Here is an 18,439-nt window from a genome sequence, read left to right as displayed (position 1 = left end):
GGATTTATTTTATATGTAATACATTCCATGTGAATGTGTTGCACTCCTGCAGTTCTGTGTCTGATGTTGGTATTACAGTATGTAAAACACCATGTTGAACACATACATATTTACATTTGGGTGATTTTTATCAAGTTTGAATGTTTGTCATATGTATAAAAATGTTTTGTGCTCTCTCTCTCTCTCTCTCTCTCTCTCTCTCTCTCTCTCTCTCTCTCTCGCTCTCCCTCCCCCGTCTTCAGTTGCCATTAAGAAGCTAATACTGCTGTGCACTATTGACGAAAGATGATTTCAACTAGTTCACTGTGTCATGTTTACGGACACTAGTTGACTAGTAATTAAAACCCACATTATTAATACATCTTCAAAATTCTGACTTGTAAAGAGACCTCTGGAATTTTCTAAATCTGTTACTAGACATAATAAATGCACCTTAATATTTCATGTAATGCTTGGAATTTGAAACTTTTCAGACATTTGGTTTGCAATTGTATTATATAATTGGTATATTTGTTTTCTTTGTAAATATTTTATAGTCTATAAGTTAATGCAAGTATGCATGCACTTGCATGTGTAAATGCGCAGGTACACACACACACACACACACACACACACACACACACACACACACACAGAGATATATATATATATACAGACAGACAGACAGACAGACAGAGAGCGAGCGAGCATGTATCCCAGTGTTCATATACAAATATAGATATAACATGCATGTTCAAAACTTGCTTTGCATCAATGTGTTTCTGTGTTGCTATTGGTTAGGTGTACTCTTGCAGTGCATAGCATGTTAGTTTAGTTGCATGACAAGCATTTTATTTTGAATTTTAAGACTTAAAGTTGTGGAAGTTTAAAAAGCATGCTTTTTGGGATGAGCTTTGTTTTTTTTGTGTGGGGTCCATCTAGTTTGTGTACATTTTTAATTTTGGTGTGGGCTGTAGAAATTGACCTTTAATTTTTGAAAGTTGATTAATTTTTGTGTAATTGAACAAAGCAATGTGAGTTGTATTCTGCACCTAGATGTTTCATGTATACTATTTCTGTTTTGAACATGTTTATGTAATTTTAAGATTTTATTTTATCTTTGATATCCCCTTTTCATCAGTTTTCAGTGTTAAACATAATTTTCCATATTAGCATTGTAAAGAACAATTTTGAACTCTTGAAATGTCCTGGTAAGATTCTTGAATATTCTGGCAGCAGAATTAAGCTTAATGTTTTAATTTCCTTTTTTTGTCATATAATGTTAGTACAATGCTGGAAAGAACTTTGTGGTAGAATGTTCTATGTAATTTTTCCTGTCAGATTGTAACCAGGAGTCACTAACTGAAAACTTCTTTGGAAAAGAGAAGTAGGCCACTATTTACAGTAGATTGACAAGGCTGACAAATTGGTAATATGATGACTGCCTTTGCAAATTTGGTCAGGTATAGATAAATGTGTAATTTTTGAGAATAGTGAGCTGCTTATTTTTCATGCCACTTTGTTTTGCAAGTTGATGTGAAAACACACGGAGCTACTTCTAAACATATTGACAGCCTTGTTGAAACTGTTTGTCTGGTGAGGGCCTGTTTCTCTTCTCCTGTTACTACTTACTAAGGTGACAATAGGAACACTTTTCAAAGATAAAATACTGCCAGAAATTAGTGTCAGTTAAATTGGTGAGAAATTATCAGCTTTTGTTTAAAATTACCAGGACATTGTTTCCAAAATTTAGGCAAAGCATTACTTGTATAAGACGACTTAGATTTGAAACTTTCAAAATTTTGCAAAGTGATAGTGTTAGGTGTCCATAATTACTTTCCCTCACCATGTCTGACAAAACTGGAAGTAGTTGTGTAACAAAGCGTTATTATTGCTTTGGTCAGCTACTTACATACTATAAATGTGTGTTTCAATAAGGACTGGTTTGTGTTGCAGCTTACCCTGTTGCAGGACAGCCACCAGCAGGTTATGTACCAGCACCTCCACCTGGTACTTATGGAGGTAAGAAAAGCTAATATGTGGTGCTTGGGGAAGGGGGGGGGGGGGGGGGGGGAGGGAGGAGGAGGGGGGATGCATATTACATATTTGGAGATGTCTGGTCTAGTTTATGGAACTTAGGGATTCCATATAGCAGTCCCTTAACCACACACATCAAAATAATTTACCATACTGTATATCTGCTGTGTAAGAGTGCTGATGTTGAAAAACTGAAACAGTAATTGTTGTATGGTAAAACTACTATTCAAACAGTAGAGTGCAGTTGCCAAAATAAATTCTCTTTAAGTTGAGAAGACCATAGTTAAAACTGAACTCTTATTTGAGGAATGGAATTAAAATACCCACCTGTGTACAATCATTTGATTTTCCCTAAATCACTGAAGGCAAATCCTGTGTTAGTTCCGAAAGGCTGTAGCTGACTCGCTTCAGCATGTTAGTCTGGACTTATGCTTAGGTGTTTCAGTTGAGATATTAAAAACTGTATCCTTCCTTTATATATTATACTGAACTTCAGCAGCTACCTGTTAAAAATTCAGTGCACGTAATAGAAATGATTATTGGTAGTTACCGGTGTTCTATGGGGGGTTGTCGTTACTTAAGACAGTGAGATAACTGTTGAGTGCTAAGAAGTTATTGTAAACATTGGTGAAGTTGTGCAGTACACAGAAAGATGACATCTTTCAGGTTTCTTTATTGCCCACTCATAATATGGAAAATTTGGAATCAAAATTTTAATATTAAGTGATAAACATTCAGATTTATATCAGTGCAACAAATGTCTGGTCAAGCAGACAATAGTCTTACGATACTAGTTTAATTAACCTTTCACTGCTGTGGATGTGTATTTACGTCCTGCTGCACATTTCCCCAGTTGCTGTGGACTTCGGTAGGTGTGCTGTTTGTGTTACCCTACAGTTCTATGGATTAAGCCACCAACCTCTAATTGCTCCAGGCGAGTTACTTCCGTATTGCGATGAATGAAGAAGTTGAGAGTATTTATCGTACAACATATGCACCTCACTTTGTATTAAATGTTTGCAAAAAACCTAATTTCAACTCTTTGAATAGTTAGAGATGACAATTATGACCACATGATTCATGATGCGTGAGGGCGTGAATAAGTGTCTTGTGTGTCCGTCATATATAAAATGCAGAATGAAATGAGGTTTCATTGTACGCTCAATTTTAAAAATGGCTCAAATGGCTCTGAGCACTATGGGACTTAACAGCTATGGTCATCAGTCCCCAAGAACTTAGAACTACTTAAACCTAACTAACCTAAGGACAGCACACAACACCCAGCCATAACGAGGCAGAGAAAATCTCATCAGTCCCCTAGAACTTAGAACTACTTAAACCTAACTAACCTAAGGACAGCACACAGCACCCAGCCATAACGAGGCAGAGAAAATCTCTGACCCCGCTGGGAATCGAACCCGGGAACCCGGGCGTGGGAAGCGAGAACGCTACCGCACGACCACGAGATGCGGGCCTCAATTTTAAATAAATCTCATGTCGACCATACGCAAAGTTGATGGTCTGCATTTTTATCTCTACACTCTTCAAAATTTTGTGCAATGTTTTATTTTGATGCAATTAAGTATGACAAATAACAAGACAGTTCTTTGAGTGAAGATATTGAGCTGTAAGATTAGCAAAAATAAAATTGTTTTTCACCTAATTGTTTCTGAAAAATTGGATTATAAGTATTTGATATTGGCTGGAATGCTTTCTATTAGCAAGGAATGCTGAGAGCATGTATGTAGCAGTGAAAGTGTTAGTATTATATTCGGTCTTGAGAGACAACTGTCAGACTGATAGTATGTCATAGAAGTGCACTTGTAAGATGTTTGCTTATTATAAAATTTCGCAATATCAGGGTTTATTGCACGTTAATCTTAACTGTTAACGTTTCATCATTGTCTGTGGAAAAATTACATAGTGTATGCAGAAACATAACTTTGTGAGTTCTGCGACCACTGTGAATGACTTGTCTGATTTGCTTTCAAATTTGTGCAGCTAACAACTTTATTGCAAAGTATTTCATTAACTTAAGCAAAGTGATTGTCTACAGAACTGGATTTTATGAAAATTAACAGTTGGTGTCTTATTTTGATCCAGAATTTATTAAGCTAGTTAACCTTACCAGTCAAGTTAGTCAAATAAGCGGTCAGTAAAAACTTGATGACATTGAGAAAATGGAGGGGGCTTTCTTCTATATAATTTGCCAGAAAAGTGACTTAAAATAGAGTAACATCAGGGAAGGATGTTTAAATGGTAAACTCTAGTTCTGTAATTTGGAGATCAGGGGTCAACATGTTTGCCTTCATCATGTATCATCTTCACTTATCATTCTTCATGGCATTGTTAATCTAAATGTGGTTTACAGGGTGATTTGTTCACTAAATTGGTAGAAAGAACCAAATGACAGTACTAAGTACTTCAGTTACTATCATGTGATTTATCATTTATATTATCTGTAGATCATTGATCGTGGTTGCATCCCATTATTATGATGCTCAGTGAACAGTCAGAAGGTAGTATTGAAATCCAATGAAAGTTAATTGTTACCTTGTTATTGAATGAGACTAATTATTTTATTATAATTTCTGTTGAAGTGCCTGGAGCAGCTCCCTATGGTGTTTTTCCATCACAAGCCCATTTGTATGCTGCAGCAGCAGCTGCACAAGGGCCACCACCCACATATGACCAGTCTTTGGCACACCCTGCAGCAGTTAATCAGCAGGTAACATTGCTGTTAATCTCTGTTAATGTTTATGGATTTGTAATAAGCCGTTTGTTAGTGTTTTATGGGTGCCATGTCCAATTGTAGTTTATAAAGTAGTATATCATAAAGTAACATATTGAAACAACTAATACATTTGCTCTAAATTATTGGTGGGTTTGTAGTGTTTTATGTCTAATTTGCTGTATGAACAAAATTTTCTTCAGGAAAGTTTGGACTCATCTTTCAAAATGACTGATGTGTATCATAGGAAACAGTGTTGTATACTGTGATGGTTGGTAAGGGCTACACAAACTGCTTATTGGACATAGACTGATTCCATAAAAGTCGTGTAACATAATGTTGCAAGCCTCTATGTAAATGAACTTGCAAAAGTAAATTAAATTCTTTCCTGCACAATTAATGTGATAATTCTGTTGGCCCCATGTTGCCATCACATGAGATGTGTTATTTAATGAAGTGGGTATTGTTTACAGTGTGGTTGGTGGCTGTTCAGAAATGATCACAAGGTACATGCATGCATATTCAATCTGTGACCGAAGCACTCTCCAGTGTCAGATATTGACTAGTTGTCATACTGACTTCTCTCCAAAATGAAATACTTGCATTTACTTAATGGTAATTTACTATCCTGGAATACAGAACATCATTTACATTAGTTTTGGCTCCATGAAGTTATTTTCCTAACAATGGCAACTAAGGATAATGTTGAATTCTTGCAAGTTTATATGGATGTCAGATCTTCATGAAGATCATTTTATACAGCATACAAGCTCATTGTAAATATTTTAAGCCCATTTCCTGTTCATTGTTGCTGGAGCACTATTTTATTAATTACAGATGTATGCACAGAGTGCTGCAGCTGCACAGATGTATGCTCAAGGGTATCCTGGCTACTTAGGGTATCCGGCATATAGTCCCATGCAGGCATACTACCCATCTCTTGCTGCATATTCATATCCAGGAATGCAGCCAGCTCAGTTAAGGCCAACAATAATGGTGCCGGTAAGTCTAATAAATGTAAGGTGCATTACAATAAAAATGTTGCAATTTGTGGTCCTGTCTAAGAACAGGTGAGACCAGTTCAGTGTTCGTGGTGATACAGGTGAAAGGGTTTCATAGTGATGTTCCTAAAACTGTGCTTAGTGTTGTGGATACAAACATGAAGTTAATGTGACATACTGATATGTGATTGGCAGTAATTTTACAATTTAAATACACTGTGTGAATGTGTTCATATAAAAGAAAGGACTATAAATGTTTATTACATCAACTGTACTTTATGGCGACATTTGTCAGGTTAATATAACTAAAGCCTCCAACTGTTATTGCTCAATATGTAAGTATTTTGTAAGAGATAAGGGTACAGTGAATTCATTCTGGAAACAGTTCTCCAGGCTGTGGGAAAGTTATCTTTCTGCAGTACTCTTTCTTCTAAGGATTCTAGTCCCACAAGGTATGCAGAACTGCTGTGAAGTTTGAAAGGTAGGAGATGAAGTACTGATAGATGTAAAGCAGTGGGGGTAGATTGTGAGCTCTGCTCGTATAACTGTCCATAGAATACTTGATCCAGCTAAAGCCAAGGTCCCAGGTTATAGTCCCAGTCTGTCAGAGCTATCTGCCAAGACGTATCAAATCGGTGCACACTCCGCTCCAGAGTTAAAATTCATTCTGGATACAGTCATTTTGCTTTGCATATTTTCCAGATATGCCCATAGTTATTGAAGATACATTCATCCAAATTTTTGTGTATGGCCATAGAACTTTTTTCTGCATTCCACACAGTGCCCTACAAGAAAAAATTGCACGTCACTGCATTAACAATCTGCTGCTCTGTACTGTTTGTTTTTTCTTTAGTACAGCCTCTGCTGTTGCTGAGGAAGACAAACTGATACTTCAGTTCTCTAACAAAAGTACCAGGAGAGGTGGTGCAGTGGTTAGCCTACTGGACTCGCATGTGTCAGGATGACAGTTCAAATCCATGTCTGGCCACCTGGATTTAGGTTCTTCGTGACCTCCCTAAAATCGCTCTTGGCAAATGCTGGGATGGTTCTCTTGAAAGGACATGGCCAATTTTCCTTCCCTCTATTCTGACTTCAATGGCAAGAGGTTGTTAAACCCAGTCTTCCTTACCTCCAACAGAAGTGTGTGAAATTGAATAAACTTAAATTTTTATGTACATTGTTCTTTTGTAATTCAAGGCTATGGTATTGTCTTATTTAGAGATAAAAGAAATCTGTCAAATCAGTTGCTGTTTGCATTTCACAGAAGATATATTTAGCTGTTTGAGCACCGAAATAAGGTCAAATAAATGAGGGGAGAGGTCTTTTACAAAATTCTATGACTGTAAATTTCCAAATATTATTGTTTTGGCACAGGTTCAAATTCGTGCTGCACTTCAGTTTGAAGTGAACAAACAACTGAAGGCAGCATTCAATCAACACCAGAAGCATACATTCTTTGTGTATTATATCCAAAGCTTCTCAATAGATGCATATTGCTTATTTAGCTTTGTCTGTTTGCTTTTTGTAGTTTAATCTAAAATATTGTGTGTTTGTGTAGTATACTTCCCATAAATTGAGATTGTGAATGTTGTGTTAAGATGTGAGGTGAGATGGGAATTCATTAGCACACAGCTCCACATGTGCTGGTTTTGATCACACAGCTGGAGGCTGTAGTCAGTGGACATCATTGGATAGCCAGACTTCGAATCAGAGGGATATCCCGCATGTTCCATGTGGACACCCCCCCCCCCCCCCCCCCCTGATCTGTTGCTGTTGCTATGGTTGGCCTGATTATTGTCTGTGTTGGAGGCTGACCCTTATCACAGGAGGTTGTTTAGAGGTATGACAGACAGTGAAATACTTCGTGGGGTTGATCTAAATGCGTCCCTTGGTTGTCTGACTCAGGTCTCGTGTTGTCTGTGGCTGAGGTTCTGAGTCAGCTGCAGTTCTTTTTGTTTAAGAGGACCCTTCAAGGGTCCAGACATTCAGACAGTGGAATTATTGGTGGTTGGGAGTTCTAGTGTTTAACTCATGAAGGAGCCCCATAGAAATGTGTTCCATGGAGGGAAAGAAATAAATTGTCTATACTTGTGTGCATATTGGGGAGTCCAGATGTGGAATGGTTTCTTCTGGGTACCATGTAGAGCTCACTCAGGCTGTAGCCAACTTGTAGGTGATGGCTTATATAAGTGTGAACAATATGGGTCACTTTGGATCAGAACAGATTCTCTAGTTTCCTGCTGCTATATGTGGTATAAGGACTGCCAGTATTGCTTGCAAGATAAAGGTAGCGCTCAGCATAGACAGGACTGATAGTGGACCTTCAGCATAGAGCTGAATTAACTCAAAAGCTCAGTTTTGTGGTTAATGTATCAGGGTCTACTTTCGATTGGGGATCCATTGCACACAATAGGTGGCTATACAGGTAATAAGGATTGTGTGGAGTATACTGGATGGTTTTCGAAGCTAGATGATCTAAGAAAACTAAAAATCTCAGCCTCTAGGGATGTAGGTCAAGCATAGGGTGAGGGTAAATGTAGGAAACATTGGCATTATAATTCTAAATTCTGATACGTATGTTCAGAAAGAAACGGATCACTAAGTGCTTGTAGAAAACACTGGAACAGGAAGTTACAGGTACTGAATGCTGTCTTAAGCCAAAGTGTGGCTGAAGTTTTTACCAAGGATCTAACAGTGTTGAGAAAGGACAAATAAATTCGGTTAGACGTGAATTAAAAGAACTGACTGGAATGACAGGAAAACAGAAAAGATGATTGTAAAATCAGTAGAGAACTACTGAAAGTTTCAGGCTAGTACTAAGGAAGGCTCATTTAAGGCAGAAAACAAGGGGATGACATAACATCGTATTAAAAGTGAAACTTGATATTCTTGTGTGGAGTTGAAGACTGCTGTCAGACAGGAAGCTGTGATTGTATATTGTGTTCATCACAAGAATAAACATGTAAACATTACACCACATATTCTTGCGGGTTTGCTAGAATCTCATTGAATTATGCTTCACATAAAGCTGAAGCCAAGCTGTGTAAGTACAAGATTAGAGACGTTCTATGCTGTGCATTTTGTGCACATTGACAGTGATATGGGACAGCTTTACAAGCATATTTAATTTGGACAGCACATGCCAGCCAGCTGGTCCAACTAAACTGCAATGATGTGAATAGTTGCAGTTAAGATATAAAAAGAGAGGAGCAGAGAAACAAGGACATTTAACAGATTTCAGCAAAGCTCTAGCAATACTGCAAGCTTCTTAAGGGACCAGGTTTGAAGCATAATATGCTCTTGTTCTTAGCTGTCAGTATCGTAATTTAAAAAGACTGATTATAATTCCTGACTTAAATACAGGTTAATTTTTCTGCCTTAGCTGTGTGTGATGTAAAAGCATATTTGAGATATTGACATACAGTAAAATATTGAAGCCACTTTTTAACTGCATTCTCATGTTTTTTCAATAGGGAGCAGGAAGCAGCATTGGCCATTTTTCACACTACATACACACATCAAAAACAGTTTTGCATCACCCAGAACTCCTAAAGATAGTCGTTGACTGTGGATATTGTATCACACAGTCCATTTCTCTGTTCAGAGGTGACACTAAACCTATGCAAAGATGTAAACAATGCATGAGCAGCACCTATTCGACATTGGTGGTCAGACAGCCCATCACTTCATTCCAGCAGGAAGGAGGTACACGGCTCGTGTTGTCTGTCGTTCAACCATGCCTAGACGGTCAGTACTGCAGTTTGATAGCATCCGCATTGTTACTTAGTGCGAGGAATGGCTCTCAACATGGGAAGTGTCCAGGTGTCTCGGAAGGAAGCGAAGTGATGTTGTTTGGACATGGAGGAGATACATAGACAGGAACTGTCGATGACATGCCTTGCTCAGGTTGCCCAAGGGCCACTACTGCTGTGGGTGACTTTTACCTACAGATTATGGCTCAGGGAACCCTGACAGTAATGCCACCATATTGAATAATACTTATCGTGCAGCTACAGGATGTCGTGTTAGGACTCAAACTGTGCGCAGTAGGCTGCATGATGCTAAACTTCACTCCTGACATCCATGGCGAGGTCTGTCTTTGCAACACCACCATGCAGCATGGTACAGATGGGTCCAACAACATGCTGTATGGACTGCTCAGGATTAGCATCACATTCTTTCCACGGATGAGTGTCGCATATGACTTCAACCAGACAATTGTCAGAGACGTGTTTGGAGGCAACCTGGTCAGGTTGAATGCTTTAGACACACTGTCCATTGAGTGCAGCAAGGTGGAGGTTCCATGCTGTTTTTTGGGTAACATTGTGGGGCTGACGTAAATCACTGGTGGTCATGGAAGGTGCCATGACAGCTGTAAGATAAGTGAATGCCAGCCTCCTACTGATAGTGCAACCATATTGCCAGCATATTGGCGAGGCATTAGTCTTCATGGATGACAATTCGTGCACATCTTGTGAATGGCTTCCTTCAGAATATCGCTTGGCTACTGGCCAGCATGTTCTCCAGACATGAACCCTATCGAACATGCCTGGGATAGATTGACAAGGGCTGTGTATGGACAATGTGACCCACCAACCACTCTGAGGGACCTACACTGAATCGCTGTTGAGGAGTAGGACAATCTGGACCAAAAGTGCTTTGATGAATGTGTAGATAGTATGCCACGACTAATACAGGCATGCATCAGTGCAAGAGGATGTGCTACTGGGTGTTAGAGGTACCGGTGTGTACAGCAATCTGGACCACCACCTCTGAAGGTCTCACTGTATGGTTGTACAACATGCAATGTATGGTTTTCATGAGCAACAAAAGGGTGAAAATTATGTTCATGTTGATCTCTCTTCCAATTTTCTGTCCAGGTTCTGGAACTCTCTGAACTGAGGTGATTCCAAACTTTTTTTGATGTGTGTATTAAACAGCATGACAGTAATAGCACTACAGTACAGAAATGTGACTACACAAATTCTGAAATAAACTACAGAGGCAAAGTATGATAAAGGAAAAATGGCGACTGTTAAAACATTAGACTATTTTGGTTTCAGCCGGCTGAAGTGACGGAGCGGTTCTAGGCGCTACAGTCTGGAACTCTGCGACCGCTACGGTTGCAGGTTCGAATCCTGCCTGGGCATGGATGTTTGTGATGTCCTTAGGTTAGTTAGGTTTAAGTAGTTCTAGGGGACTGATGACCACAGATGTTAAGTCCCATAGTGCTCAGAGCCATTTGTGCCATTTTTATTTTGGTTTCATTTCTTGTAACGTAGTTACAAGATATCCAATGTGTAAATAGGACCTATGGCCAAGAGCATAACACCAGTGTACGTATGCTACAGCTGCTGACCAATCATCCCATTTGTTTGTTTACACAGTTTATTCTTATGATCAAAACTTAGACACAACGCTTGGTGTTCTGGATGGAGGATGGGGAAGGGATCATTTCAAATAGGAAGGTGACTCGTGCAATTGCAGTTGGCCACTTAAATTCACCTTTGATATGTTGGTAAAATACATGTTTAAAGTCAGTGCAAGCATCAAACATCAGCTGAAGCTATACTAAATGCTTTCTTTGAAAATTATTTTGATCAATTTATTTAGGAGCCCATATGAAGTATACATGTTTGGGGTAACACTAGATCTCATAGTGACAGTCATGAGCAAATAGGAAGCGTTGACGGATCGAGGGATTAGTGACCACAAGTGTGGTCTAGTGACATTGCATATTGTAAGGTCAGAATCACCAAAATAAATGCCAGATATGTGTTTAAAACAGCAGATTAAAATTCTGATGATCTCAACCAAAGACAATCACCTTTACATCCAGACCACATAAGCAACAACTAGATGGAGCTTCAGTTCAAAGGTTTGTCAATGGTAATTGATATTCATACCAAGTAAATTGAGTACACAAAACAGGTTAGGATTCTGTTGCAGGGGTAGTGAAAGCAGTATGCCAATTCAAAGAACGCATTATCTCAGATTTGCAGTGCTTTACAGAAGCTCAAAACTTATCATGGACTTAGATGCAAAAATGCTTTTAATAGTTTTCACAAAGAAATGCTGTGTGGAAGTCTGTGAGAAAATCCAGATTTTCTGGTCCTAAATAAAGTACACCAGTGGCAAAACTCAGTAAATACCTTCACTGTATGAATGTAATGTTACCAAAAATAGTGTCATTAAAGCAGAGTTCATAAATCTGGTTTTCCAAATTACTTTCATGAAAGATGTTGCTGTAAATAATAGAGACTTTGAACAGAGAACAGTTGCCATCATGAGTAATTTAGAAGTAGATACCCTTGGGGTTGTGAAACAAATAACTTCGAAATGCAAGTATTTTGGTCCATGCTTCATCCCAGTTGGGTGCAACATAGGTTACCTGTGCCATCTGATTAATCTAGGAGCTGAAAAAGTTGCTGAAATATTAACACGTAGAGTGCATGAGATGCTTGTTAATACATTTTATTTCTTTGAGCAGTGTCAGAAGAAACCACTACCGTCGGAAACCTCGGAACTTGCACAATAAAGAAATATAAAATTCTGAAGCATGTATGTATTAGGTGCTTATCTTCAGGCAGATGTTTGGCTAGAATTCTTAACCAGTGGTGTCTACTTCTTTCCTTTTTTCAATTAAGTATTATTATATACTCAAAAAAGAATACCTAGAGTTGAACAGAAGGGATCCAGAGTAAGAGAAGAGAATTCTTGATTCGCTACTATATGTTTCCCTGAGAGAGACCATGTGCTTCCAAATGTAACAAACTGACCCTGAAAAGTAAGACTTCTGCTGCATGTGAGGAAAAATTGTTTGTTCCTGTCCTCAAACTTGAACAAGGCCTTTTGCACTTTCCTTCATGTGACTTGCTGTATTTGAAAAATTGAATGTTGCTCTTAAGACTACTTTGCCACAAGTTCACTTTATTTATTGTTCTGTGGGACCAAATTAAGGAGAAGTCTCCATGGTCATGGAACAAGTCAATACATAAAATTATAACATATTAGAAACAGATAAAATGGAATATAAAGAAACATATTCAGATGACAAGTCGTAAGTTTAAATAAAGAAAATCAACAATGTAACACTGGAATTTACTTAATTTTTTAGCTCTTCCAGGAGCTCCTCGACAGAATAGGAGTGAGCCATGAGGAAACTCTTCAGTTTAGACTTCAGAGTTTGGGCTACTGCTAGGATTGAGTTCTTGTGGTAGCTTATTGAAAATGGATGCAGCAGAATACTGCACTCCTTTCTGCACAAGAGTCAAGGAAGTGCATTCCACATGCAGATTTGATTTCTGCCTAGTATTAACTGAGTGAAAGCTGCTAACTCTTGGGAATAGGCTAATATTGCTAACAACAAACTGACATGAAACAAAATATATATTGTGAGGGCAATGTCAGAATTCCCAGGCTGTTGAATAGGGGCCGACAAGAGGTTCTCGAACTTACACCACATATAGCTCGAACAGCCTGTTTTTGGGCCAAAAATACCCTTTTTGAATCGGAAGAATTACCCCAAAAAATAATACCATAAGACATAAGCGTATGAAAATATGCAAAATAGACTACTTTTCGTGTTGAGCTGTCACTTATTTCAGATACTTTTCTAATGGTAAATAGAGCAGCATTTAGTTTCTGAACAAGATCCTGGACATGGGCTTTCCACAACAGCTTACTATCTATCCGAATGCCTAGGAACTTGAACTGTTCTGTCTCGCTTATAATATGCCCATTCTGTCTGATCAAAACATCGGTTCTTGTTGAATTGTGAGTTAGAAACTGTAAAAACTGAGTCTTACTGTGATTTAGCATCAAATTATTTTCCACAAGCCACATACTTATTTCATGAACTACATTGTTTCATACTGTTTCAGTATTACACACAAGATCCTTCACTACCAAGCTGGTGTCATCAGCAAACAGAAATATTTTTGATTCACCTGTAATACTGGAAGGCATGTCATTTATATAAATAAGAAACAGCAGTGGCCCCAGCACTGACCCTTGGGGAACGCCCCACTTAACAGTGACCCATTGGAACTGAACATCACTACCACTCTCAATATTGCGGAGAATTACCTTCTGTTTTCTGTTCTTAAAGTAAGAGGCGAACCAATTGTAAGCTACTCCCCTTACTCCATAATGGTCCAACTTCTGCAGTAATATTTTGTGGTCAACACAGTCAAAAGCCTTCGTCAAATCAAAGAAAACACCTAGCGTTCGCAACCTTTTATTTCATCCGTCAAAACCTCACAGAGAAAAGAGAATATAACGTTTTCAATTGTTAAACCATTTCTAAAACCAAACTGTACATTTGACAGCAAATTATGTGAATTTAAATGCTCCAGTAACCTTGTATATACAACCTTCTCGATAACTTTAGCAAACACCGATGGCATAGAAATAGGTCTAAAATTGTCAAAATCATCAATGTCTCACTTTTTATAAAGTGGCTTCACTACAGAGTACTTTCATTGGACAGGAAACTGACCACTCCTAAAGAAAAAGTTACAGATATGGCTAAGTACTGGGCTAACATATATAGAACAATACTTCAATATTCTGCTAGATACCCCGTCATATCCATGAGAGTTCTTGGTCTTTAGTGATTTAATTATTAACTCAATCTCCCTCTTGTCCGTATCATGGAGGAGCATTTCAGGTAACAGTCTCGGAACACTTTTCTAAGAGCGCTATGTGATTCCCTGTTGGGACTAGGTTTCTATTTAGTTCACCTGCTATATTCAGAAAGTGATTATTAAATACTGTACATATACGTGACTTATCAGTAACACGGACATTCCCACTACGCACTGATTCTATATCCTCGACCAGTCTCTGCAGACCAGCCACTTCCTTTACGACTGACCATATGGTTTTAATTTTATCCTGAGACTTAGCTATTCTATCTGCATACCACATACTTTTTGCCTTCCTAATAACATTTTTAAGCACCTTACAATACTGTTTGTAATGGGCTGCTGCATTTAGATTTTGACTGTTTCTAACGTTTTGATATAATTGCCTCTTTGTTCTACAAGATATTCTTATCCCTCTAGTCAGCCACCCAGGCTGCCTGTTTGTGCTAGTACCCTGTTTTGAATATTCTAACGGAAAGCAACTTTCAAAGAGCACGAGAAAAGTCTTGAGGAAAGCATTATATTTATTGTCTACTGGATTAGCGCTATAAACATCTTGCCACTCTTGTTCCTTGATAAGGTTTACAAAGGTCTCTACAGCAACTGGATCAGCTTTCCTAAACAGTTGATAACTATATTTTAGAGTTAAAATTTGTGCATCATGATCTGAAAGGCCATTCAACTTTTTGCTAACAGAATGCCCTTCTAGTAATGAGGAATGAACAAAAATGTTGTATATGGTTGTTCTACTGTTCCCTTGCACTCTCGTTGGAAAGAATACAGTTTGCATAAGATTATATGAATTAAGGTGGTCTACCAGCACCGTCTTCCTTGCACAATCACTTATACAATTAATATTGAAGTCACTTTTTATTAGAACTTCTAATGGATTTGCAAAAACAGTTCTTCGCCAAGTTTAAGCCAAAAATTGTCCAAAGCTCATCATTGCTTGAAGTTGAGTAAAACTTGATTCAAAATCAAAGAAGTGATGATACGTTAGTTATTAGCATTCAGATTTCGAACATAATGGATGATATCCAGGATACAGATAAATTCCTTTTCTTTTCATCAGTGAGAAACTACTTTTGCACTGTTTGTCAGTACATAATTAAGTTTCCACTCAAGGATGATGTGTTACAGTGTACTCAAATTGCTAGGGTAGACAAAATTGAAGATGCACAGTTTTCTTCCATTAGTTTTTCTGCAAAGTTTCCTATCATGTTATGCAAGGAAGAGAATGAAACAAATGTGGTGGTGAGCTTCAGAGGCAGTTCACAGCTCTTCAGGGTAGAGGACACTTTGGCTGCAAATAAAGATGCTGCAAGTGATTCCAGTTAGGCACAAATATCAACAATTTATGGAGCTGCTGGACTTCATATATATAACTGAACTTGTCGAGTAATGCTGTCTATTCTCACCATACCCCAGAATGTGTTTTCAACCTTGTGAAGGAAAATAGAAGTGTGTTCAGATCATCCATGTCCAATGAATCAATGGAGTCTACTTTGAAGACCATGAGTTCTGATTACTGTTATGACAAAACTTTCTCAAGACTTTCTGCAGGAAGCTAAAAAGGCCCTAACTTCGACTTCAGTCGAACGAGCATGTGATTCGCAGTGTGTATTATATTATTTCTTGCCTGTGTTACATTAATAAAGTTTTATTGTGTAAAGCCTTTTTCAATTATCACATATTTACTTAATGTATCAAGGAAGTCCTGTTATGTATGCTCCAAACCAATAGTCACCAGGCCAGCTGTTCTAACAGACAGAATAGCCAATAATTTTTGTAGAGCTAATGTAGGAATCTGGCTCCACATGAACAAAGTAGCGACAATAATCACACACAACCCACAAAAAACCACTTACATGATCAGGGATCTGTAAAATCAAATGTGTTGAATTGGAAAATTTGTGTGGGGGACAGATTGAGCATGCAAGAAAATAGTGAAAACTGTAAATCTTCATTTAATGCACATCTATGAAACAATAAAACCAGCAGCATTGAGAAATCGCTAAAGGTACTACACAAGGTAGAGAAAGGCAGATTAATGAATGCTCTAGAAGGAATTGAAATTTAAGCACCTTCAAAGAACCACAATTCTTACTCACTGAACAAATAGACCACAAACAAAAATTTTTGTGACTGTTTTTGAAATTTTACTCTAATGTATTGGAAGTACACACTTGTAGTTGTGTGTTATATACAATCCACTCAGAATTGCAGTGCATAAAATGGAATATTGACTAGTATTTCTGACTAGTTGCTCTTTCTACAATTGTACATATTACATTCTCTACTTAAGTCAAAATCTTGAAAGTACAATATATGAATCTCAATCTACAAACTGGTTGTGCCAGCTGTTCATCTCTCTGTAAATTGATTTCTTTACATTTTAATATGTTTTGTAGATGCTTGACAATGGCTTGATGCCAAAACTGCAACTGCAATTGCAAAACAAAATTCTAACAGCTGAAAGTAAGATGGAGTCCTTTTAAAAAAAATTGTAGAATCTGGGGAACCATACTGAAAGAAAATAACGTTGTCACACTGCTTGCAATGCTGTATGATGCTCATATATGATGGAAAGGTGTACAGTTCAGAACAAAATTTTCATGAATGTTAAGTTTTGAATGGGAATAAGCCAGTGTTCAAATTTTATTGGACAGATAACTTACTCATACATTTATTGAATTGAAACACTGATAAGTTTCTGCCCTCTAACATTTTATGCAGAAATCATACTGTAAGCACCTGCATTGGTTTTGAAAGTACTTACATACTCCACAAGCCACCATAAGGCGCTTAATGAACGGTACCTGAGGTTATCCTTTTCCACTTGTAAAGAGAACAATGTAAAAAGGACTATCTATATGCCTCCACATGAGAACTAATTTCTCATATCCTTGTGGTCCTTATGCAAACCTATGTTGACAATTGAATTGTTTTGCTGTCAGCTTCAGATGCTGCTTCTCTAAAGTTTCTCAGTGATATTACTCTGAAAGAACATTGCCTTGCCTGCAGGTATTCCCATATGCGTTCCCGAAGCATCCTGTATTACCTTAGTGTTGTTCGAACCTACTGGTAGCAAATGTAGGAGCCCACTTTCGAATTGCTTCAGTGTCTTCCTTCAGTTCTTCCCAGTGGTCTGTAAAATTCAGTGTAGGTCATCTTGCCATTCTACATCTACATACATACTCCACAATCCACCATACAGTGTGTGGCGGAGGGTACCTCGTACCACAACTAGCATCTTCTGTCCCTGTTCCACTCCCAAACACAACAAGGGAAAAATAACTGCCTATATGCCTCTGTATGAGCCCTAATCTCTCTTATGTTATCTTTGTGGTCTTTCTGTGAAATATAAGTTGGCAGCAGTAAAGTTGTACTGCAGTCAGCCTCAAATGCTGGTTCTCTAAATTTCCTCAGTAGCGATTCATGAAAACGCCTCCTTTCCTCTAGAGACTCACACCAGAGTTCCTGAAGCATCTCCGTAACACTCGCGTGATGATCAAACCTACCAGTAACAAATCTAGCAGCCTGCCTCTGAACCGCTTCTATGTCCTCCCTCAATCTGACTTGATAGGGATCCCAAATGCTCGAGCAGTACTCAAGAATAGGTCGTATTAGTGTTTTATAAGCGGTCTCCTTTACAGATGAACCACATCTTCCCAAAATTCTACCAATGAACCGAAGACAACTATCCGCCTTCCCCACAACTGCCAATACATGCTTGTCCCATTTCATATCGCTCTGCAATGTTACGCCCAAGTATTTAATCGACTTGACTGTGTCAAGCGCTACACTACTAATGGAGTATTCAAACATTACGGGATTCTTTTTCCTATTCATGTGCATTAATTTACATTTATCTATATTTAGAGTTAGCTGCCATTCTTTACACCAATCACAAATCCTGTCCAAGTCATCTTGTATCCTCCTACAGTCACTCAATGACACCTTCCCGTACACCACAGCATCAGCAGCAAACAGCCGCACATTGCTATCGACCCTATCCAAAAGATCATTTATGTAGATAGAAA

At 38.2% G+C, this 18,439-nt stretch overlaps 1 protein-coding gene across 2 annotated transcripts in view; it reads left to right on the top strand.

The window, feature by feature from the left end:
* The window catches only part of LOC124723050 (DAZ-associated protein 2-like), a 46,741-nt gene that overhangs the window by 19,035 nt on the left and 9,267 nt on the right, over positions 1-18,439 (top strand). For both annotated transcript variants that reach the window (XM_047248232.1, XM_047248231.1), the window contains exons 2-4: positions 1,936-2,001; positions 4,617-4,744; positions 5,585-5,749. In XM_047248232.1, the coding sequence (XP_047104188.1) occupies positions 1,936-2,001; positions 4,617-4,744; positions 5,585-5,749 (359 nt within the window). The remainder of the gene's footprint in view (positions 1-1,935; positions 2,002-4,616; positions 4,745-5,584; positions 5,750-18,439) is intronic.

Source organism: Schistocerca piceifrons, chromosome X (assembly GCF_021461385.2).
Source record: "Schistocerca piceifrons isolate TAMUIC-IGC-003096 chromosome X, iqSchPice1.1, whole genome shotgun sequence".
NCBI classification, from domain to species: Eukaryota; Metazoa; Arthropoda; class Insecta; order Orthoptera; family Acrididae; genus Schistocerca; species Schistocerca piceifrons.
This window is presented reverse-complemented; position numbering and strand designations above follow the sequence as displayed.